At 59.0% G+C, this 21,421-nt stretch overlaps 2 protein-coding genes across 7 annotated transcripts; one reads left to right on the forward strand and one right to left on the reverse strand.

Annotated features, from left to right (window-relative positions):
- Positions 1-1,022: 1,022 nt before the first annotated feature.
- Positions 1,023-8,242, reverse strand: RNF25 (ring finger protein 25). Of its 2 annotated transcripts, XM_072875273.1 has the most exons (10): positions 8,163-8,242; positions 7,971-8,045; positions 7,787-7,889; positions 7,621-7,688; positions 6,835-6,904; positions 6,637-6,708; positions 5,751-5,891; positions 4,844-4,933; positions 4,363-4,497; positions 1,023-4,246 (listed from the first exon to the last, which is right to left on the reverse strand). In XM_072875273.1, the coding sequence occupies exons 1-10, from the start codon at positions 8,198-8,200 to the stop codon at positions 3,521-3,523; spliced, it is 1,518 nt and encodes a 505-aa protein (XP_072731374.1). In that variant the 5' UTR covers positions 8,201-8,242; the 3' UTR covers positions 1,023-3,520. The 2 variants fall into 2 exon arrangements, with proteins under 2 accessions (XP_072731374.1, XP_072731375.1); XM_072875274.1 differs by lacking the exon at positions 4,844-4,933.
- Positions 8,243-8,247: 5 nt separating this feature from the next.
- On the forward strand, positions 8,248-21,161 carry STK36 (serine/threonine kinase 36). 5 transcript variants are annotated; one of them, XM_072875266.1, is made up of 27 exons: positions 8,248-8,336; positions 8,716-8,828; positions 9,816-9,956; positions 10,883-10,960; positions 11,367-11,497; positions 11,747-11,996; positions 12,401-12,494; positions 12,759-12,928; positions 13,147-13,346; positions 13,426-13,552; positions 13,664-13,807; positions 14,073-14,252; positions 14,473-14,570; positions 14,926-15,031; positions 15,448-15,589; positions 15,885-16,012; positions 16,622-16,726; positions 16,945-17,043; positions 17,252-17,346; positions 17,666-17,729; positions 17,933-18,043; positions 18,196-18,270; positions 18,707-18,878; positions 19,295-19,442; positions 19,656-19,815; positions 20,082-20,828; positions 20,929-21,161. In XM_072875266.1, the coding sequence occupies exons 2-27, from the start codon at positions 8,745-8,747 to the stop codon at positions 21,142-21,144; spliced, it is 4,065 nt and encodes a 1,354-aa protein (XP_072731367.1). In that variant the 5' UTR covers positions 8,248-8,336; positions 8,716-8,744; the 3' UTR covers positions 21,145-21,161. The 5 variants fall into 5 exon arrangements, with proteins under 5 accessions (XP_072731367.1, XP_072731371.1, XP_072731368.1 ...); XM_072875270.1 differs by having other exon boundaries at positions 20,082-20,177; XM_072875267.1 differs by lacking the exon at positions 9,816-9,956.
- Positions 21,162-21,421: the final 260 nt, after the last annotated feature.

A 21,421-nucleotide genomic window follows, 5' to 3' on the forward strand; every position in this document is an offset into this window, starting at 1 on the left:
AGTCGCAGATCTGCTTGGATGTTGTTCCTGGGCTGGCATGACTGTCCCTCCTGCCAGAGGAGGAGATGTGGGGCCCTGGAGCTACTGCAGGCCTGCGTGTGGGGGCAGATGAGAGGCTTTGGCTGGTTTACAGAGTATCTTCCCAAGAGTTTGATGTTAACTCCCTCCCAATGTGAATTTCTGCAGCCATGCCAGCCCGGTGTGAGGTGCAGAAATCCTTGTTGGAGGTGACTACTCCTCTCCTTCCAGCAGGAGAGGCCCTGTGTGGCTGAAGGAGGGGTTTGGCCTGCTGCTGGCTGTCTCACAGCCTTTCCCTGTCACCAGGTGTCCTTCCTGGATGGGCTGGTAGAGCCACAGGTGCCTGAAATGCAATCGAGAAGGGGGCATGTTCTGCACCTCCTTCCCAACACCACGGAGCCAGAGGTCAGCGTGTGCGTGCTGACCCACAGAGCAGGCCAGCCAGAGCTTCTCCTCTCCCCAGTCCCTGTTTCAGAGTCCTGAAATCACTTCCCCAGAGCCAGCCCTGTGTTCATGTCCTCGCTTTGGGGGCTGTGTCACCTTGGCAGGGGTGGGGGAGGTGGTTCCAGGCCAAACCCAAACCATTAGGTCTCTGCTTAGCTCTCCTCTTCGCTCTGCCTTGTGGGGCCAAGGGCAAAGCTGAGAGCGTGTGGGGATATGAAGGGGCTCAGCCGATGCCACCTGGCTGAATTTCAGCACAAACGGGTGCTGCTTTGCTGCAACCCAACTTGCACAAACGTTTCCTCAACTGAAGGGTTGATCCTGTGGCCATGGGGAGGTCTCCAGTGACTCAAGGCAGCTCCCAGAGCAGGGTGCTGCTGTTGGCATCTCAAACCCTGTGCTCAACCATCCCACAGAGGCTGACTGCTCAGATCCAGCCTCTTCCCTCAAAGCTGGGGGTCAAAACTGGCCAGTGAGTGACTGGTGAACGTCCTGCAGCAGTTCAGGAGGATGGGGGAGTGGTGAGGGAGAGCCAGAGGGCCGCGATTCCACCACGTGAAAGCACAGGCAACGTCTATCACTCTGCTTGCTTTTAATAGTGTTAATGCTACAGACACCGCCAGTGCCCTTCTGCCCAGCCCGAGTCCTTTTGACAGTTAAGCCTCACAACAGCCCTGTGAGGTAGGTGGGTGACACAGGTGGACACCAAGCGAGGAGCCCCAGGGCAGGGTGCAGGCTCCGTTCCTCCCTTCTGACCTGGAGGTTTGTTTTGTTTAGCTCAAATTCATTTCCACAAGCTGTTGCAAAATGTCCTCTGCTCCAGGCTGACAGCAGTGAGTCAGAAAGGTGAGGGCCCTTCCTAAATCCTTAGTCCCAGGAAAAAACCCTCCCCTCTAACACTTCTGGCATTTGACTGAAGTTACGCGAATCATCGCTCACTCTGATTCCATGGCTGAATTCCCATACTCCAAACACGGGGCACAGCAGTTTTCCTGCTGACAGTAAGGCTGGCTCACGGGAGGAAGCCAAGGAGCTTCAGCTTCAGTGCGGGGCAGAGATCTTTGTGTTTCTTTCAGGACATGATCAAATGCCTTTCTTGGAGCACAGCAATTTCACAAGTGAAGGCAGGAGGCAGCAGAACAAGCACCAATGTCAGATAAAGTTTACACCTTTTCACTGAAGTGTGGACAGGCTGTTCACCCAGAAACCAGCTGGAACAAGGACAGACCGAGCACTGAAGAAAAATTAGGGCGCTCTCCAGGGAGCGAGTGCTCAGCCCTCATCCCCAGCAGGGCACAATGTATGGCGCTCAGATCCCCAAGCCCAGGACAGGTAGTGTAGGCTTAGACCAAGGAGGAGGGAAAAAATGCTTTTAGAGCATTAGGGTTGAAAATAGGCCAGCATTGGAAATTTAAGCATGGAAGGTTCCTGGGCAGTGGGTTAAGCCAACCCCTTCAGGACAAGGCAAGGTGTGGAGAGAGCAGGGCAGCAGGTGAGGAGGGCCCATTCAAGAAACAGCTTTTGTGCACCCTTCACGTGCCAATGGATCAGTCAGGCAGATGCAGGACAAACGCCCTTCCAGCCAGCACGCAGCCCTTGGTTTCCTAGGGATCTCACCTGAAGCTCTGGTGAGTCCGTTGCAGCACAGCCATTTTTGTACTCAGCAAGAGGAGGAAGACAGTAACAACCCATGTGTGGCCAGAGGAGAGGTGGGGGGCACAAGGCACGAACAAGTGTGAAGGAATCAGTGCTGTCTGGGTCAGCCAGACAGCTTACACCGAGGCAGGCAAAGCAGGGACTGGGGAGCCCTCCTGCCACCCAGGAGGGCCAGGGGAAAGTCTCTGCCCTGGCCCCAGGTGTAGGGAGCAGGGAGGGGAGTGAGCAATACCAGGGATCAACACCTTCACTCCAAACAGCAAAGAACAGGAGCGACAGGGCAGAGAAAACAAAGGGAGCAGGCTCTGGAGAAGACCCAATGAATTAATTTAATAGCAGTCTCTCACTTCAGAGGTTTGGGATTGCCCGTCACGGCTCTGGAGTGGGACACTTGCATTTGTGAAGCAGCAGCAGAAGGAACTGCACCAAGTTAGTTTAAACAGCAAATCCTCATTTCTTTGAAGCAAGATCAGCCTGAAGATGAAAGGAGGGTAAGAGTATCCAAAGTATTGGGGCATGTCTTCACTCTGGGCTGTTGGGAGCTCCAAGAGACAGCCTGGTCTTAGAGGGGGATCCCAACAGATACAGGTCGCAGAGCAGAGTGCTCTTCCCAGGTCTCCCCCATCAGCTTCTGCCTGCACAAAAGCCGCTGAAGGACAGGGCAGGAGCTCCAGCTAAATGCAGGCTTCCTGGGGCAGCAGGAGCCAACGCAAAGCCTCAGCCACCAGACTGCCCTGGCCTGCCAATGTGTTGACTTAAGCTTAATTTAGCTCTCCTGGCTGGGACTGGGAAGTGTCCTGTCATACAAAGGAGTTGCCTGGCTGAGCCCATCAGCTGAGCAGCTGTCAGGGCTGCGGGAGAAGCGATGTTGTTTCCAAGGGACAGGGATGGCAGTTGAGAAGGCGCTCTGAGAAGGACTGGGGGACACAGCAAGCTGAGCTCCAGGCTGCTGTCCTGGCACAGCCTTATCACTTGGCACCACCATGGCTCCGCTGGGATGCTGGCTTCCAGGGAAGGTCCTGCCACAACTCCGGCTCTGCCGTGGCACTGCACTGGGCTCAGTCCATTTGCTCTGTAGATATGCACATTTCTTGGCAGCTCACATACAGGGATGATGGCTGCAAGTCCCTGGTCAAGGCTTCCTCTACGCCCTGGGTCCTCCGAGACCAAGACTGACATGATCCGTCAGGAGTCGGCTTCTCCAATGTTGGTGACAGCCAGTCGCTCACGCCAGGATGCTTCACTCTGCACGTGCTCTGGAGACACTGCCTGTCCCAAGCTGTGCCACATGCCACATGCCCTCCCAAGGGGTACGGTATCTGCTTGCTACTGCTCCACCAGAGCCTTCACCGTTCTCCCCAGAAACAGCCCTTCCCTCCCGCAGCCCAGCCCCTCACCACTCCTGCTAGGAGCCGCTCTCCTTCTCAAGGAGATGGGCTTCTCGACGTCCACTGGGCCTGAACACCCCTCGCCCTCTTGGCGATCTAGGGTAGGAACCACGCTCCTGGACCCTGGACCTCTCCCACCTCCCACAATCCCAAGGCCTGTGGTGGCCCTGCCAGCTGGGAGCTGCTCTGTGGTCACTGCGGTTGAAAGCCAGATTCTCCTTCTCCCTGCCCCGGGCCTCAGCCCCCTCCTCCGGGGTCCATCTCTCCACATCATGGTGCTCCTCTTTCAAGTCCACTGCCTCTGTTACTGGTGAGGGGTCTTCAGGGCACAACTCCTTTCTTTCAGCCAAGGCAGCAGCCCTGCTTCTGCTGTGAGGCTTTGGAAACTCCTGGCTGTGCCTCCCACCAGGTCTCCACTCTGGTCTCCGGCTGAAGCCCCTGGGCCCCCTGGAGCCATGGAGCAGATGACAGGGTTCCTCTGCCGGTTCCTGCAAGCTGCTGCACGACTGCCTGCCCTGGCCTCTGGGGCCTGGCCTCTCCCCTCTGTGCCTCTCCCTCTTGCTCTGTTGCTCCCTGGGCACAGCAGGCCTCTCGGGCCGCCCGGGTTCTGCCCTGGCCTCCGGTGCCCTGGCTGGCTCTGGGGCTGAGGCTTGGCCGGGTGGCTGGGGCGCATCCACAGCGCTCACAGTCACCGGTGGCTCAGAGGCAGCGGCTGCTTGGCTTGGATCGACAGCAGCTGGAGGCTGAAAGAAAGAAGCCACTGGTTAAGAAAGGGACAGGGCAGCCCCACAGCAGATGACAGCGCTCGGTCCTGCAGTCCAGGGCGCCCCTCGCCAGCTCTCTGCCCCCGGTGCCATACCGCCTGGAGGCTGATGAAGTAACGGTTCCTCTCTGCTTCAGGGTCAATGATGCCCCCTTTCTCTTGCTGTCTCTTGAAAATTAAGCGCAGTTCTTCTTGGTGCTGCAGCGTCTTAGCATCTGGCCTGTATGGCTCCTGAGCGGCAGAAAGCAAGGTGAGGTAAGGGCCCTCTCAACACCTAGCATGGGTAGGCAGCTGGCAGTGCTAAGAGCTACTCCCCAAAACCTCCTTTGATCACACAAGGAACATGGGACACAGAGCTCATTTCATGGTCTAGGAGAAGAAAACTCAGGGCTATACAACTAAGCCTGCTCTTTGTGGACAGATCAAAAAACCTGCTGGTTTTATGAACTGCCCTTTGGATGGGCTGCCTAGGAGGACCTGAGAGCACGCAGTGAGTGTTCATTCATCCGTTATATTGTCCCAGTTGAAGCTACCCAGCGAGCAGGTGCAGCTGGGCAGGTGACCCCCCCTCTCTTACCAGTGGGTGCTGCGGGGGCGGCGCCGCCTTCAGAGCACAGAGATCGTAGACCAGGGGCTCCCGGCAGACGGGGCACTGCACACCGACTTCCTGTGGGGAGGCGAGAGGCGATACCAAACCCCGGCCATGACCCAGTCCACACACTGCTGCATAATCCCCAGCCTGGAAGTGGGACGGGGTGGCCTTCTTCACTCTTCTGCCAGGGCAGGGAAGCCCAGGGGGGTCCAGCAGCATGAAAGCAGCCTGGTGTCTCAACGACTGCTATGGAAGGTGTCTCCACCACAAGGCACACTGGAATTTGTGCTCTAGCAGCTGACCGCTGTACAGACCAGCTCTGTCAGCACATACAGCTCCAGTCCTCCTTAGCCTAGGATCTATTTTTCCCCACTCCAAAGTGGAGTGTGTCATCTAGGCAGCACCTCTTTGAAAGGCTTTTGCAGGAAGGAGACTTTGACTTGTTTCACACTGAACTGCGCTGTTTGCTCTGTAGCCGACAACTGTTCCAACACCTGCTCAGGCAGGTTTTATCACCCCAGAATGAAGGTGATCATGTTTATCCTGCCGCATACCCTTACAGTTCAAGGACTAGGGAAGGAGCTCTCTTTTCTAACTCCTGTGGTTCCAGAAGTCCAAAAATGCTACCAACTCCCCTGCCCCCTCACACAGCAGGCGCTGACCCAGAGATCCAGTAAACCAACTGCTAAAGTACTAAAAACTCACGGGATAATTTTGGTTGGAAAGGGCCCTTGGAGATCAGTTGGTTTAATCACCGCTCTGATTCTCAGCGCAGGCACGACACTGACCATGCTGCCAGGTCAGGCTAGCCCTCACTCCGTGTCCCAAAGGGGGTGACAGAGACGTCATGAGGGCCTGTGCAGGGGCCGGGGGGGAGCCCAGGGCCCAGTACCTGTTTGGGAGATGGCGCCAGGTGCTGCTCTCTCTCCTCCTGTTGCATGAGGATCTCCTCCTCCATGTGCTGGGCATAGCGGGCCAGGCAGTGGGAGTGGAAGTAGTGGTAGCACTGGGTCTTTGTGAAGGCTTCTCTCTCCTGTAGGGGAGAAAGAGCAGCTTTAAAGGGTTTCTGAGCACAGGGTTGTGTAGCCTCCACAGCTGAAGCAGGCTTTCACTCCCATGTCAGTGCTGGCAGTGGGGAACTAGCGCTATTGCTGGCACAGACACACAGCATCTTCTGCTGGGCTTCATCTCTACCTCCTCAGCTCTTACTGGGACACTGCTCCCTATTCCAAGAGTGAGAAATACTCCTAATGTCAAGCTGCAAAGTTTTTGTGCATATGATTATCTGCATAAGTTCCTGTGTAAGCAGCAATCTTCCCACCCAATGTGTTCTCCCCAGACAAGCACAGCCCCTCCTTGCAACCTGGACAAGGCAAGCTCCCCTGTCCCCACAGACCTCAGCACCCGCACGGATGTGTTCCAGTCCCTCCAGACCACCTGTGTGCTGAACTCCAGGTGAGGTTTGACCAACACCGGGAAGCTGAGATGCACCAGCAACTATCCCCAGACACTACCCACTCCCTTGGAGACGCTCCAGCGTCACTCGCTGCCCCTATGCCCTGTTTCTGTAGATGGTTATCTTCACGCTGACTGGGAGAGCAGCATATACTGCCTTAGGAAGGTCCATGCTGAGTAGGACAGCCTACAGACCAGAGGGGCAGGGGACTGCTGAGGCACACCCCGGTCCCAGGCCGACATGCCAAGCTTTGAGCCGCAGGCTCCTTGTTCTCTTGTGTCACTTCCCAGCCAGCTTGTGGGGCCGGGAGACACATTCCTACCTGGAATCCATAGAGGCAGATCACACACTGGCCATGAGGAATGTTGTTGTCAGTGAGAATCTCCTTCCCCTTCTATGGAAGCATTAAAGCAAACATTTTACTCACTGGCCTGCCCATGGGCGCAGGACTACCCCACCCCTCAGGCAGTCAGGGACCAGTGTCTGTGGCTGGTCACCCCCAATCTCCCCCAACTCTCACCTCAATCAGTTCGTAGAGCACCTCTGTCCCCAGCCTGGCTTCAGCAACACTTCTGAGGGTCTGGGAAATCCTACAGCAAAGCAGCAGCAATACTTAACACAAGTTTAGCTACACCTTTTCACTCTTCCACATACCTGTCACCCTACCACGATGACAGCAGGAAGAAATAGAGCACTGGCCTTCAGGCTTTGCCTGCAGCATGGGATGGGCACATGTGCACACATATTCACGTGCTTCCGACAAGCCAGTGCACAGGAAGCCTTTGTCCTCAGAGGACTTGCAAGAGCAGGTTTGCTTGGCTCCTTGGCTTGAGCTCACCCAGCACCCTTCGGTTTTGGTGAATCTCAGCCTTCTTTTATCTGACGGCAGCCCCCGAGCAGGTCTGGTGGGAGCCACATTACTCCTGTGCTGCCAGCAGGTACCAGGGTCTCTCTTCACACGCTCCGCTGCACCAAGGACAGGAGCATAAAGGCAACAACAGGCTGTCCAAGGACTCGGTCCAGTCCCACCTCTGTCAAAGCAGGACCAACAGCTTCAAAGGCCCAGCGGATGTAGATTACAATTCGGGGGGATCACAGGGGAACAACCATAGGGTGGACCCTTCGGTGTGAAACTCAGCACCAGTGGCTCCCATGAGATTTAAGACCAGGTGATTTAGGGGCCTGTGTCCATCTGTTAACAGGACATGGGGAGCCACATGAATTTGAGAGAAGGCTTTTCCACCAGTTTTGCTCCCTGGATCTCTGGAGAAAAGGATCGCCCTCTCCCCTCCCTCCCGGCACTCACTTTTGAATTTGCTCATCTGACAGCCCCCGCGGGTTCCTGATCGAGATTTCCGGAGCTTTGTTGGGATACTGAGGAAAAAAACAAACAAACAAACAAAAAAAGGAAACACTCAAAGCACAACAAGGAAGGCAGGGAGGAAAGGGGGCGCGGGGGGCCGGCAGCCTACCTGGGGGGGCACGGAGAGCACCAGGGTGAAGCGGACGTACTGGGAGTCCTGGTCCTGGGCCGTGGCAGGGTGCAGCGTGATGCTGATCTCCCAGGGCTCCCACCTGCGGGGCAGGCCGAAGTGAGGGGCGGCGGCGCCGGGCCGGGCCGGGCCCGGGGGGGGGGATATGGGCCGCGGTACGTACCTGCTGCGGCCCCGCGCCACCCGCAGCTCCTCCAGGTAGATGGACTCCAGCACCTCCACCTCCGGCGGCAGCACCCTGCGGGGACCGGGCGGGAGTCAGGCGGCGGCCCCGCCGGCCCCGCTGGGCTGGGAGTGCGGGGCACCGGGGGTGCGAGGCACCGGGACCAGGGAAGGGGGGGGGAGGGGAAGTTACCAGTCGCTCGCCTCCTCCTCCTCACCGGCCGCCGCCATCTTCCTGCACGCCCCGGAACCGGAAGCGGAAGTGCAGCGAGGGCGCACGCGCGGGGGGTGTTGCTAGGCGACGCGGTGGCGGCGGTGGGCCCGGGGGTGGCCGGGCCGCGGCGGGAGCGGAGCGGAGCGGGGCGAGGTTAATCCCGCCCGGGGGGCTGCGGGGGGCCTCGCCCAGGGCTTGGGTCTCGTCCTGCCGTGGGGGAGCGGAGGTGGAGCCGGCGGGCAGGGACTGAGCCCGGCGGGGGGGCCCGGGGGACACCCGCCCCGGGGACGGCGCCCTGGGTGGAGCGCCGCGGGGAGGGGAGATGCCCGCGGGGAGGGGAAGCCCCGGCCCTTTGGGTGTGGGATCGCAGAGGGTGCAGCGCTGCCTTCCCAGCGCTGCTACTGCCCGTCTCCAGCGTGGCCTGCGGTAGCTGGAGTTGGGGGTCGGCGCCCCGCGGCAGCCGGTGGCGGAGGGCGAGAGGAGGGGAGAGAGGGCGAAGCGCGGCTCCTCACCGGCCGCTTTGCCTCGGCAGCTCAGCGGCCCCCTCCCCGAACGCCCGCGATGGAGAAGTACCATGTCCTGGAAATGATCGGCGAGGGCTCCTTCGGGCGCGTCTACAAGGGGCGCCGGAAACACAGCGCCCAGGTGAGGAAGGAGGCGGCAGGGGAGAGGTGTGGCGCTGAGGACTGATTTCTGGTGGCTGTTGGGTTCCAGGGCCCTGCCAGGGCTTTGGGACTGAGCACTCATTCATTTTTCTGCTGACATTCCTAGCCAGCTCCTGCTGGCATGGAGTCATTCAGGTTCAAGGGACCTCAGGAGGTCTGCAGTCCATCTGCTGCTCAAAGCAGAGTCAGCACTAAATTCAGATCCTGCAAAACCGCAGGGACAAAGACCCCACAGCCAGTGCTTTACTATACTTGGGGTGCATGGTTTTTCCTTATATCAAGTTGAAAGCTCCCCTGTTTCCATTTGTAATCCCCGTCTCATCCTCCCGCCTTGCACGCCTGGCTCCATCTTCTCTAAAACCTCCTTTTGGGAATCACAAGATTACTATTTGGCTTCCCTGAGCATCTTTTCTCCAGGTTAACCAAGCCCATTTCCCTCAGCCTCAACTTCTACACCACGTGCTTCAGCCCCCTCGCTGTCTTAGTGACCTCTGCTATACCCGCTCTGGCCTATCCATGTCTTTCTGGGCCAAAAACCGGCCACAGTATTGCCAATGTAGTCCAACAGGTGTCAAATAAAGGGCAATAATCACTTCTCTCAAACTCCTGCCTGTTGATACAGCCCAGGACGCTGCTAGTGCTCCTCACTGCCAGGGCATGCTCGTCTCGTGTTTAGCTTGCTGTACAGCAGCATCTCTAGCTCCTGTCCCATGTTTCTGTCAGTTCTAGTTTTGTCTGCGCTCACTGATTACATTTGTTTGCTTTATACGCTAGTGTGAAAAGTACCGTGAGTACCAGTGCCGATGTGCAAGGGCCTGGGGGGAGCCCCAGCTTCAAGGGATCCAGTGAACAAATGTCTCATTTGGTGTGCTCAGCTGGAAAATGCTGAGTCCTGTTTGGGTTAAACGCAGCCTCTGCCAGGGCGGGTGGGAGCTTGGTCTGATCCCAGCTTTGCCTGCTTTGAAAGGTGGTGGCCTTGAAGTTCATCCCCAAGGTGGGGCGGTCTGAGAAGGAGCTGAAGAACCTGCAGCGGGAAATTGAGATCATGAGAGGCCTCCATCACCCCAACATCATCCAGATGCTTGACAGCTTTGAGACTGACAAGGAGGTGATGGGGACTTTCCTGGGGCAGATGCTTTTGCTTGACTGGGGCAGGGGAACAAGGGCTGGCCGCTGCTGTTGTAGGGACCTCTTTCTCAGGAGATGCTGGTGACACCCTCCCAGGGCTCCAGCAGCTCTTCCAGCCAGCCAGGTTTTCTCTGTTCGCAGCTGTTTCCTGGCTTGTGTTGAGTGCTGCCATCCTGCCACCAGCCTACTCCGTTCCCTCAGATGGCCACATTGAGGTCCCCTGCCCTCAGGGCATTCCCACCCTCCCTGAGGACATGCAGGGACCTTACGTCGGGGTTGCCTGAACAAGGACTGAGATGGCAGCCTGGTCCGTGTTTTTCAGAGCCCACCAGTGTGTGCTGTGTAGGGAGCCAGCACCCGGCTGGGCAGTGTGGGGTGCACTGGGTCATACACAGAGGTGAAGGAGCTGGGCAGGGGGTGTGTGATGGAAGAGGAGTGGTTTGGGATCACAGGGTGAGAGTGGGATCTTCAGAGACTGTGACTTTTCGCTGGCCTAAACTGTCACAGAGAGAGTGTGATAGGGAAGGATTGAAGACTATGCTATGGGACACAGAGGCATGAAATAAAGTAATTGTGCAGCAGATTCAAAACAAGCTCAAGGGAGTGATTCTACCCACTGGGCATGGAAATACCATTCTGGGCTTGTCCTGTCTTTCCCTCTTCTCTAGTTTCTGCTGGCTGTCCGAGATAAGGACAGCCGCAAGGGCTCTGCTAAATGCCAGGCCCGTGCTACAGTGCAGCCACAGGGGCTCTTTCCCTCCCCATGTCCCAGCCCAAGCTGATGGGCTGTGCATGACGACACCCCAGTGTCTCCCTCATTGATTTACTGCCCTGCTCTGTCCTGGTCCCATGGTGGGTATGTGGCTGGGTGAGTGCCTGATCCCACCATGCTGCTCTTCCCTCCAGGTGGTAGTGGTGACTGACTACGCAGAGGGAGAGCTCTTCCAGATCCTGGAGGACGATGGGAGTTTGCCCGAGGACCAGGTGACTGTCATGGTGGTGGCCACCCAGCGTTTGCTGCAGGATGGAGAGAACAGGATTTGTCTGCCTGCAGGCAGTGGGTCTATGCTGTGGGCCAGGAGACGTCAGGAGGGTGAGGGTGCCTCCGAGGCTTTACCTGGCAGAGCTTCTGAAGGGGATGGAAAGGGGGCCAGGTTGCATTGGGGGACAGTTTCCCTGTTCCCTGTCCAAGGACAACACCACCAGGTTGCTGCCTCAGCCATCAGCCCACTCCAAGGAACTGCTGGCCCACAGCTGGGGGTGGTCCCTGCCCCAGAAAGGGCAAGGACAGGAGTGGGGGTACTGGGGGAGCCAGGCCGTAAGGGACCCCATGGTTGTGCTGGCTAGTGGCACCATGGGACACAGGGCAAGGCTCCCATGTCTCCGGCAGGTCCAGACGATAGCTGCCCAACTGGTCTCTGCTCTCTATTACCTGCACTCCCACCGCATCCTGCACCGTGACATGAAACCCCAGAACATCCTGCTGGGCAAAGATGGCGTCGTCAAGCTCTGTGACTTCGGGTTGGTGCTGGGGGCCAGCTTGAGGGCGACGCTTGGGCTTGGGGCAGCCAAGGGGTGTCCTGGGTGCTGTAGAGGAGGAGGGGGGAGTGTGGAAGGGGACCTGGGTTCTGTGCATATTTAGAGGTTGAGCAGGGATGGGGGATTTTGGACTCCAGAGGGGAGAGGTGTTGGTAAACTCATAGGGATTTCCCTGGGAGTCGCAACGGATGTTTCAGCCTGAACTGGCCATCTGTGCTTTGCTCTGAGCAGGTTTGCCCGTGCCATGAGCATCCACACCATGGTGCTGACCTCCATCAAGGGCACCCCGCTGTACATGTCCCCTGAGCTGGTGGAGGAGCGGCCGTATGACCACACGGCGGACCTGTGGTCTGTGGGCTGCATCCTGTACGAGCTGTTCGTGGGCACTCCTCCCTTCTACACCAGCAGCATCTTCCAGCTCGTCAGCCTCATCGTCAAGGACCCTGTCAAATGGCCCAAGGCCATAAGCCCAGTCTTCAAGGTAAGGGCGAAGGCCCTCTCTGTGGGATGAGATCTGTTACTGCGGCAGCAGCTTTGGCTTTGTCTGCTGCTCTTATGGGTCACTCTTAGGTTTTATGTCCCCTAACAGGGATTTCAGAACATAGAGAAGGGATGAGAGCTTGGCTTCCTGGGAGGGGGACTCTTATCACTGCTGTCCCTCTATAAGCTGGGAAACGGGGGCTGACAGTAGAAGAGTGATTTACTGGGCTGGGAAGGGAAGTGTCCTCCCGTCTGCCCTAAGCACTAGAGCCATGCCTTCCCCAGAGCCAGGCAGGGAACGCAGGCCTCCTGGGTGCCCTCACTGGGGGAGACTGGTGGGTACACTGTGCTCACTGGTGGGTGCCGAGCGTGTGTCAGTGACCCTGGTGCTGTGCTGCCCTGTAGAGCTTCCTGCAGGGACTACTAATGAAGGACCCCTGCCAGCGCCTGTCATGGCCAGAGCTGCTCTCTCACCCCTTTATTGCTGGACGGGTTACTGGTGAGTACCAGCTCTTTTTCCAGCACTGGCCAGGGCCATTTCCTCCTCCTACTGCCTGGAGGCCGGGAGGACCACCCTGCCGTGCTTTTTTTACTACCCTGTTCTTTGCCTCCCTCCTCTCAGCTTCCTCCAAGCACTGACCCCTAGCTCCTGCCCCTGGGCTTGCTCTGGGTCCCCCGGGATTGCCTTGGGATCCCAGAGCTGGTCACTCTCCCTGTGTCTCAAGGGAGAGCTGCTGATGCAGTTCTCCCCTCACGTCCGCAGTGATTGATGACACAGAAGAGCATGGGATCTCAAACCCCTTCACCACCAAGCTGTCCCCAGAGCTGCAGGCCCTGAAGGAGCAGCAAGCCCATTCACTGGCCCCCAGGAGCGGCCAGTCCAGGATCCTGAGAAAGGCCCGTCAAAAGATGGCTGAGGAGGCACAGAAAAAGGTGGAGGAAAGTGTGGGATTCCCCTGGCTGTCCCCCACAGTCAGGGCAAAGGAGGGGCACTGAAATGGGACCTGGGGGGCAAGACAGAAAGTACATGGGTCAGGCTGGGGTGTCAGCCACATACAAGGCTGTGGGGTCCTCAGGGTGGTGGGGTCTAGGGGGCTCATGTGGCTGTCTGAGTAGCCCTGCCCTGACCAAACTTCTCTGCCATCACCCAGGGGCAACTGAAGGCAGGTGATGCATCTATGAAGGACTCTGGCAAAGGATACCCAGGGCATAGACCCAGAGAAGCTCCTGGGAAGGCAGCCCTCGTGGAGGGGGAGCCACCAGCTGCCTCCAAAGAGAAGAACCCCAGTGTCCTGCAAGGAAAGAGCAGCATGGCAGAGTGGGAGTTGGAGGAGCCTCCACCCAACCCACGGTGAGGGAGGGCTGGGGCTGGGAGAGGAGGAAGAGGGGAAGGCAGGGTTGCTCACTGACTGCGCTGTTTCCTTGGCCAGGGAGCACAGCATCACTCGAGACTATGAGCGTGAGTTTCCTGGAGCAGGGGCCCCTCTGCAGCCTGGTGCTGGCAGGGCAGAGCCCTGGGGCAGGCGCAGCATCGAGACCGTGGACCTGGAGAGTGAGGTAAGACGGTGTCTTGTGGTGAGGACAGCAGGGCCCAGTCCCCAGGTGCTGGTACAGAGACCCTGGGACAGGCAGGGTCTGTGGCACCAGCCCTCTCTCCTCTATGGCTAGGAGCTGGAGAGCGATGAGGAGTGGCAGCACCTGATTGAGGCCACAGAGCCCTTGGCCATGCAGCTGAGCACGCCGCTGAGCCTCCTGAGGGACCTGGCCTTCCAGCACCGTGTCCAGGCCCGCCTGGCAGACTCCGCTCAGCAGGTGAGTGATGGCAGGCTCAGACAACCATGACTGGGGACATGGATGCTGCCTTCTTCCCCAAGACTGGGTTAGGAGCATTGGGAGAGTCAGTCCAGCCAGCAAGGAGATCTTCTACTTCTCCAGGAGCCGGAGCTGCCTCATGCACTTAGCTTGCCATCTGCTCCCCTGCTGTCCCCTGCCTGAGGGGGTGCAGGGCTGCCCCATGGCTGATGGAGAGGCCACAACTGCTGCTGGTCATGAGCCCTTCTGGCTTCTCTGTGTCCAGGTGCTGGAGGGGATGCTGGAGGGAGCCTCCCGTCTCCGTCCTGTGCTCCGCGTCATGGGCAACCTCCTGGCTACCCAGTGCGACTCTGAGCTACTGGACCACTTCTGCCGAGAGCTGAATGTGCCTCTGTCCCTGCTTTGTCTAGCCAAGCAGATCCTGGAGAGTGGTAGCACCAAGCAGGTGCGTGTAGGATCTTAGAGAAATTTGCGCTCCTTCCAGCCCTGCAGAGTGCTGGTGCTGAGGAGGCTCTAGCGTCCTGCTGGAGCTGACTCACAGGACCAGTGCCTCTTCCAGGCCCCCTTGAGAAGTGGGAGGTCCTGGCAGGGAAGGATCCCACCACAGTGGTGTTGGGATGGCCAGCAGACAATCCCCACTTGCTGTTTCTTTCTGGATCCTGCAGCAGCCCTGGTGTATCACGGTGCTGACAGACCTTCTCATGGTGACCACAGTTTATTTCAGCAGTGAATGCAGCCTGGAGGAGAGTGGGCATAAGGACAGGTAGGGACAACCCTCTGTGCTCTGAGGTCTCTTGTGGCCACAGCAGGGACCCGGCAGTAGGTGGGAGGGTGGTGTTCATACTCTGTGTCTGGAGCTGTCTCTGTGGGGAAGCATCACGGACTAAGTGCTTCATGCCATATCGCTGTGCTCACAGAGGAGCGCTTTCCGTGAGTGGCACTAATTAAGGGGAAGGCACAGCTGACTAGAACCCAGTTGTGCTGCCTGCTGGCACTGGCTCACAGTGCTAGTGCGTGCTGCCTGCTGTATTAGCCAAGGCCATATGGGCCTGGCCAGACCCTGTCCTCACAGCCAGGGCCTATGCTTCTCTGCTCTCTGCCCCTGCTGCCTCCCCCAGCCTGCAGGCCTTTCGGGAGAGTGCCAGTTGCTTCCTAGTCCTGCTACCGGAGCTGCTGGCTGAGCCAGCCGACAGTGAGATGAGACTCTGCCAGCAAAGCCTACTGGTAAGGGTGCCCCTGTCTCCCTTCTCCCCACCCTCTCCCCCAGGAAGCTATGGGGCTGGGTGTGCATGTCAGGGGGAGTGCAGGCTGACGACCCTACTCCCAGCTGTGGGGTCTGATGCATTCTTGTCAGGGCAGGCTGTGTCACTCACTGGGGGTTTTGGAGAGGATCACATGCAGAAATGAGCTCTCTGAGGGGGCACCTTCCCTGGCTGTGCCTCCATGTGTACCCCTCTTTCAGCCAGAGTTAGTGGCTCCCACACAGTAACGTGGCTGGAGAGGACACTTGGAGGTCCCTGAAGCTCCAACACGAGTCCTTCTCCCATCTCTGCTGTCTCCCCACAGCCTCCTCCCCCATCACCCTTCTCTCTCACCCCACCCTTGATCTGCAGTGATGGCCCCCCCTGTGTCTCTCCCAGTGCTTCACCCTGCTCTGTGAGAGCCTGGATGCGATGTGCCCTTCCATCTCTGCCCCATTCTATGCCAGCCTGCGAGAGGAGCATCAGCCCCTGCTAAACAGACTCCTCCAGGGATCCATCTCGGAGCAGCCTGCTCTGCGAGGTAGTGGTGGTGGCAGCTCGCCACCTTCTTCTGGGGTTTCCCTTCTCCCTCCTTCCCTTGGGCTCCCTCAGAGTACTGACTGCCATTGCAGTGCTGTTGGCCGGAGGAGGTGGCTGAAGCTTATCTGCCCAAACCCCTGCTAACCAGGGCTCTCCTGTTCTCTCCCTCAATCCCACATCTCACCCTCCTCGTGTCACAAGCCTGACTTTTCCTCTCTTGGCCTCCAGCCCCATCCTGATGCCCCTCAGCATCCCTCACCCTTAGCACATGTCTCCTGAGCTCTGTCCCTGTGCAGGTGCAGTGACGGAGGCCAAGTCAGCCCATGACCAGAGCCTACGTGCGGCAGACCTCTTCACGGCTGCATTGGCTGCTGCCTGCAGCATCCCCCTGCAGAGGAACAGCTGTCGGGAAGCCAAGCAGCAGGTCAGGCCAGCTCTCTTTGCAGGGCGAGGAGGTGTGGTCCCCACAGCAACAGCAACACTTTGCAGGAAGGTCTCCTTTTCAGCAGTAGAGTGGAGGGCTGGGGTGGTCTGGCTTTGGCAGCTGCAGGGCTGGTGTTTGCAGGCTGCTCCTTCCCTGCCAACAGCTGAGCCTCAGGAGTCTAAGGACTCCTACGTCAATTAAGAGACTCACGCTTAGGATCTGAACTGTGGGATGGGCTAAGTAAAGAACTAGGCAATGCAGAGAAAACATGAAGAATTCTTATATGACAGGGATATGAACTGTAGGAAATCTGAAATTGAATGGACAATAAATGAGGGAAAACAGAACTACAGATTTAAATTTGATCCTTTAACTTAACTCTGAGTCAACAAGGAGGGAAGCAGAGGAGGAATCTCACCTTGCTCATCTCAGCTGTGGGGCTGTGCATCAAAGCCATGCTGGGTCATGGCAGATGGGCATCCCTTTGTGAATGCAGGCAACATGTAGGAAGCAGATGCCTTCTTTTATTAATTTGTTGCTAGCATTAAACTCCTTAAGCCTGTGCAGTGCTTCAGGTGCCCAGGGTACAAAACAGGCTGATTTTTGCAGGTCGCTCAGGAGGTAGCTGAAAAGCTTATGGAGGGAGAGAGCCAGCAGCTTGGGAGGCTGCTGGGGAGACTGGAGCACCCAAGCTGCTCCTTGAACGTGCTCAAGGTAATGGCCCCGTCCATTTATCTGGCTGTCCCCAGAGGTGCCTGGACCTTTGGTCTGGGGTTAGGAGCATGGGGAAGGGGGAACGATGGGCTCAGCCCTCAATGACTCCCATCTCCCTGGTGTCAGTTGTTGAATAAATGGGGTGTGACTGGGGTGGGCCTGGTCACCGCGTCCCTGTCCCCCGTGGCTGGTATGCATCTCTCCCCTCTGCCTCGCAGATCCTCTATGCTGGCTGCCATGCCAGCCCAAGCCTGTGCCAGCGCCTGGGAGAGAGCCAGCGACTGTGGGGTTCCCTCATGCAGCTCTCGAAGGGCAAGGTAGGCCTGACCGCAGCCCCAGTGGTGGGGTAGGAGTGTGGGCAAGCAGGACACATTCCTCTGAGCGCTGCTCAGACAAGCTGGGGGACGTGTGAGGAGAAGAGTTTGGGGGAGCTTAGTCTGGAGAGTGCAGTTCTCCAGGGCCCAGAAACATCCCTTCCTCCGCTCCCAGCCTTGCTGTCCCCTGTGACTCCTGCTCTCTTGGCAGGTCCCCATGGTGGAGGTGGCCCAGGGGGCAGCCTGTGAGGCCTCACTGTATCTGCTGGCCCTGCTCACCCTGCAGCTCCAGGCCTCCCCTCCCAGGTAAGCACCTGCTTTCACTCATGGGTGGGAGAGGAACATGTCCTGCCCTAAACAGCCCTCTGCCCTGCAACCCTGCCCAGAGCTGGGCTTCTGCTCCCACTGATCCCTCCAATCCGGACACATCAGCAGAGTGCTGGGCAGTGTGAGTGGGTGCTGGGGGTGCGGTGAGGACCCGGCGTGGACAAGGAGGTGCTGTGAACCAGGGCTCGCTCCTCCTGCAAGATGGCTGTTTCCCAGCCCTGGGGTTATTTGGATGCTGCTGCTCTGGGATGTGAAGCTGTGGGAACACAGTGCCTCTCCCCTGGTCCCTGTGTTTCAGGCTTGAGGAGGTGGTTACCCTGGCCATAGATCTCATCACCCAGTCTCCTGTCGTCTCCCTTGTGGTAAGTCTGCCCACCCTACCAGAGCCGTCACTGAGAGCCCTGCAGAGCCCCATGTCCCATTTGGGTCCTACTGTTGCTTGCTCAGGGTGGGATGGGGGCAGGTGCAGCCTGGCTGTCCCTGCCCTGGGCTGAGGGATGAAGAGTCAGCATTGAGCAGGCAGATGGGAAAGTCCCAAAGGTGCTGAGCTCTCCCTGTCCCACAGGGTGCTGCAGCATTCCTCTTGACACAGCTCAGTCAGCACGGGGTAGCCTTGGACCTTGAGGGAGAAGAGATCCTACCGGTGGTGACAAATGTGCTGACAGCACCTGCTGAGGTACGGGATGGGGACAGAGGAGCAGGAGAGCCATGCTGTCACCCCACTGTAGAGGTGTGCAGTCAAAGACGGGGTCAGAAGGGTGCAGGTGTGGTGCTGCTGCCCTCAGACCCAGCACCTAGCTCCAGCCTATCCCCTATTCTCTCCTGCAGCTGCAGCTCCCCCCGCCAAGGGGTGCTGGTCTCTACGATGGGATCTTTTTCCTCCTGCTGAAGCTCCTTGCCCAGGTACCAGCCTACCTATCTCCCTTTGCCTGGTCCCTACCGAAAGGTGTGGGGGCAAAAAGGCCCAAATGTGGATTGGTAATGTAGGCTGAGGCAAACCAGGGAACTGGGCAGCTTTGGCTGAGCTGTGCAACCCTGTGAAAGTCACCTAATGTCCCTGGGTTGTCTGCGGAGCTCTGGAGGGTTGGTGGGAGGGTGGTGGGCAAGGAGGGGTGATTCATGGGTACATTGGAATAAGAGAGGGCAGATATGCCCGGGGACTGGCACTGTCAGCATGTGCAGCAGGGCTGCCAGCTGCCTGGCCCCCCTCCTCCCCCTGTGCCATGTCCGTCCAGCCCTGACCTCCCCAGGACCACAGGGCTGGCAGGGATGTGGACCAGAACCCTGGGGAGCCGTGGGGGACCAGGATGTCCCCCAACACCTGTCTCCTCATCTTTAGGAGGACGTGGCTGTGGAGCAGAGCTTTGCTGCCTCAGAGCTGTGGAGCATGGTGTGGCATTGTGTTGCTGCGGTGCTTCGCGTGGGCAGCGACAGGGCAGTGCTGGAGGGAGACGCCCCAGGGGCAGGTCACCCCGCGGCAGAGCCAGACTGGAACCTCCTCTCCCCTCAAGGTAGGAGCTGCAGGATGGCAGGGCATCTGCCCTGGACCCTGCTCCACATCCTGCCCTCAGACTTGCCCACGCCTGTCCCTGTCAGCACTTGGTCCCTGAGGCCAGAGGTGCTCAGGGGGCTTTTTTGAGGATTGCTGTTGTCTTCTGGGGAGAGAGGGCTGGGCTGGCCCATGCTGTGACCAGGTGGCAGGAGCTCAGCTGAGCTGGCTGTGGAGGAACAAGAAAGGGTCTCTCTGCTGCAGGGGAACATTCACTCTGGCAGATGTGACCACCGTGGGTGGAGATTGGTCTGGTCTTGGGCAGGGAAGCACAGAAGCAACCCTGGAGCAGCCTTGAGGCAGTACAGGCAGACAGAAGAGAGGAGACTTTTCAGCCTTCCCTAGCTTTGCCCCTCTGCTGCGCTGTTCCCCCTGCAGGCACTCTGCTCTTCCTCAGCCTGGCCCTCTTTGTCTTCACTCGCAAGCCCCACCGGTGCCTGCCTCAGCTCACCCAGTCCCACGGTGTCCTCATGGTGACGCTGAAGAGGCTGCTGTCCCCTGGCTTCCTGGCATGCCTGGCACAGACGTGAGTTGTGGGGAGGGCTCAAGTGGGCAGAGCTCAGCCGCTCAATGGGGTTTGGACACAAGTACACAGAGGGCTGAGAAGTTACTGACCTGGCACTTGCAGGACACGTGCAGAGCCTCTCCTTATTGCCTGGTGTGGGGAATGCTCTCTGCCTCTTGCCTCGATGTTTTTTCTGATCACCTCTGTGTTAAGCTCTCTCTCTAACAAATTCAGGCAAGCAGGAGAGGATGGGGACCCTGAGCTTGTCCCAGCTGTGGTGATCCAGGCCTGCCAGCTCCTCTGTTTCCCTTTTGCCCTGGATGTGGACGGAGACACCTTAGCATTGGTCACGGAGGCTGTGAGAGATGCCCAGATCCCTGCCCAGCTGCTGCAGGTACCCTCTTGACCCTGCATTTCTCCTCCACCCCTTACTGTGGAGGCATCTCTCCACATTGCAGCCCCTGATGCATGGCACCACTTCACACCATGCTGGTGATTTCTGCCCACACAGGGATGTCACTTGGGTGCCATGCAGCCCTCGGAGCAGCTTGGCCAGCAGCTGAGCTCTGCACCGACCTGCTGGCAGCCTTCAGCTGCTGCTTGACTTGGCCACAAGCGAGGACAGCGCACTCAGTGCCACTCTCGCTCCTTTCTCCTTAGGTCTGCTCTCACCATCTGCCCTTCTCGTACACCGAGCTCCCCATGAGCCTCTTGTGCCACCTCGTTGTGTCTGATGAGCAGATCATCGACCAAACGGTGAGGGCAGCTGCCGCCTCAAAGCACATCATTTCCTTCTTGAGGTCAGCCTTGTTTACAGACAGCCTCACGCTCACAGCTGACCTCCTGTCTCTCTTGACCCACGTGGCCCGGGCCTGTCCGGAGCACCTGCCCTTTCTCCAGAGGATCCTGAGGGGCTCGGATGTGGCTGACCAGCCACTGACCTGCCTGCTCGGCCACCGGCAACACCTGATACGGGCCAAAACCTGCAACCTGCTGGGCAACCTGCTCCGACACAGCCACGGCTTTCCCCAGGCGCTGCAGAGCCAGCCTGGCTTGCTGGAGAGCCTGCTGGGGTGCCTGGCGGACCGGGAGGACAGCGTGCGCAAGGCAGCCAGCTTCGCGGTGGGCAATGCTGCCTACCACGAGTACTCCCCAGCCGGGACCTTGGGCAGGGCCGTGCCCGGGCTGACGCGGCTGTTGAGCGACACGCAGGCCAGGACGCGCTGCAACGCGGCCTCGGCCCTGGGCAACCTGGGCCGGCGCTCGGCAGAGCTGGGGGACCTGCTGATCGAGAGCAGAGCCCCGCACATCCTGCTGGAGGTGGCCTGCCGGGACCCCCGGGAGAGCGTGCGGGAGGGAGCCCTCGTCGCGCTGCGGGCCCTCAGCCAGCACCCCGGGACACAGCAGGTACTGCCCGGGGACCTCGGCTCCTTTGTGGGACCTGGTGGTGCTGGGGGACAAGGGGCCAGGCTGGCGGGTGACTCCTGTCCCTCTCTTTGCTCCGCAGGTCCTGCTGTCCCTCAGAGCCACTGAGAAGCTGGCTGCACTGGCCAGTGGCGACTTGCAGCCCGCTGCTGGTGGCAGCCCCCGGCCGGCTTCTGCCCAGCACTGCGCGAAGCTCCTCCGCCTCCTCGCACCTCTGCGCGGCACCTGCGGGAGCGGCGCTGGGGACGCCCCCGGCCCCACAGATCCCGGCAAGTCTGCCGCCCCGCCCCAGCGCTGAGGGCTGACGCCTGGGCTCAGCCTGACGCTGCCTTCAGCAGGACGCGACAAACGCTGTCTTCGTCCTTCCTCGGGCTCCAGCCCCGACCTTCCGTGGAACCCACTTTGTCCGCCCCGAGGGGGACCCTGCCCGGCCAGCTTTACCTGGGGCCCTCCCCGTGGGAAGCCGTTCCTGGAAAAGGGCCCGAAAACCTCAAGAAACCACCTCTTTCTACGCGGCCCCCCGTGCCGTGCCCCGGGCAGTCGCGCAGGGCGCCCGGGGGCTTCGCTGCTCCGTC

Source organism: Ciconia boyciana, chromosome 10 (genome assembly GCF_034638445.1).
Source record: "Ciconia boyciana chromosome 10, ASM3463844v1, whole genome shotgun sequence".
Classification (NCBI taxonomy): Eukaryota; Metazoa; Chordata; class Aves; order Ciconiiformes; family Ciconiidae; genus Ciconia; species Ciconia boyciana.

Coding starts and splice junctions, on each gene's coding strand:
- STK36 (XM_072875266.1), top strand. CDS start 8,745: ATGGAGAAGTACCATGTCCTGGAAATGATCGGCGAGGGCTCCTTCGGG. Junction 12,929..13,146: donor CTGAGGAGGCACAGAAAAAG/GTGGAGGAAAGT, acceptor GCCATCACCCAG/GGGCAACTGAAGGCAGGTGA. Junction 18,879..19,294: donor GAACCTCCTCTCCCCTCAAG/GTAGGAGCTGCA, acceptor TTCCCCCTGCAG/GCACTCTGCTCTTCCTCAGC.
- RNF25 (XM_072875273.1), bottom strand. CDS start 8,200: ATGGCGGCGGCCGGTGAGGAGGAGGAGGCGAGCGACTG. Junction 5,892..6,636: donor TCTGCCTCTATGGATTCCAG/GTAGGAATGTGT, acceptor TCTCCCCTACAG/GAGAGAGAAGCCTTCACAAA. Junction 4,247..4,362: donor ACTTCATCAGCCTCCAGGCG/GTATGGCACCGG, acceptor TCTTTCTTTCAG/CCTCCAGCTGCTGTCGATCC.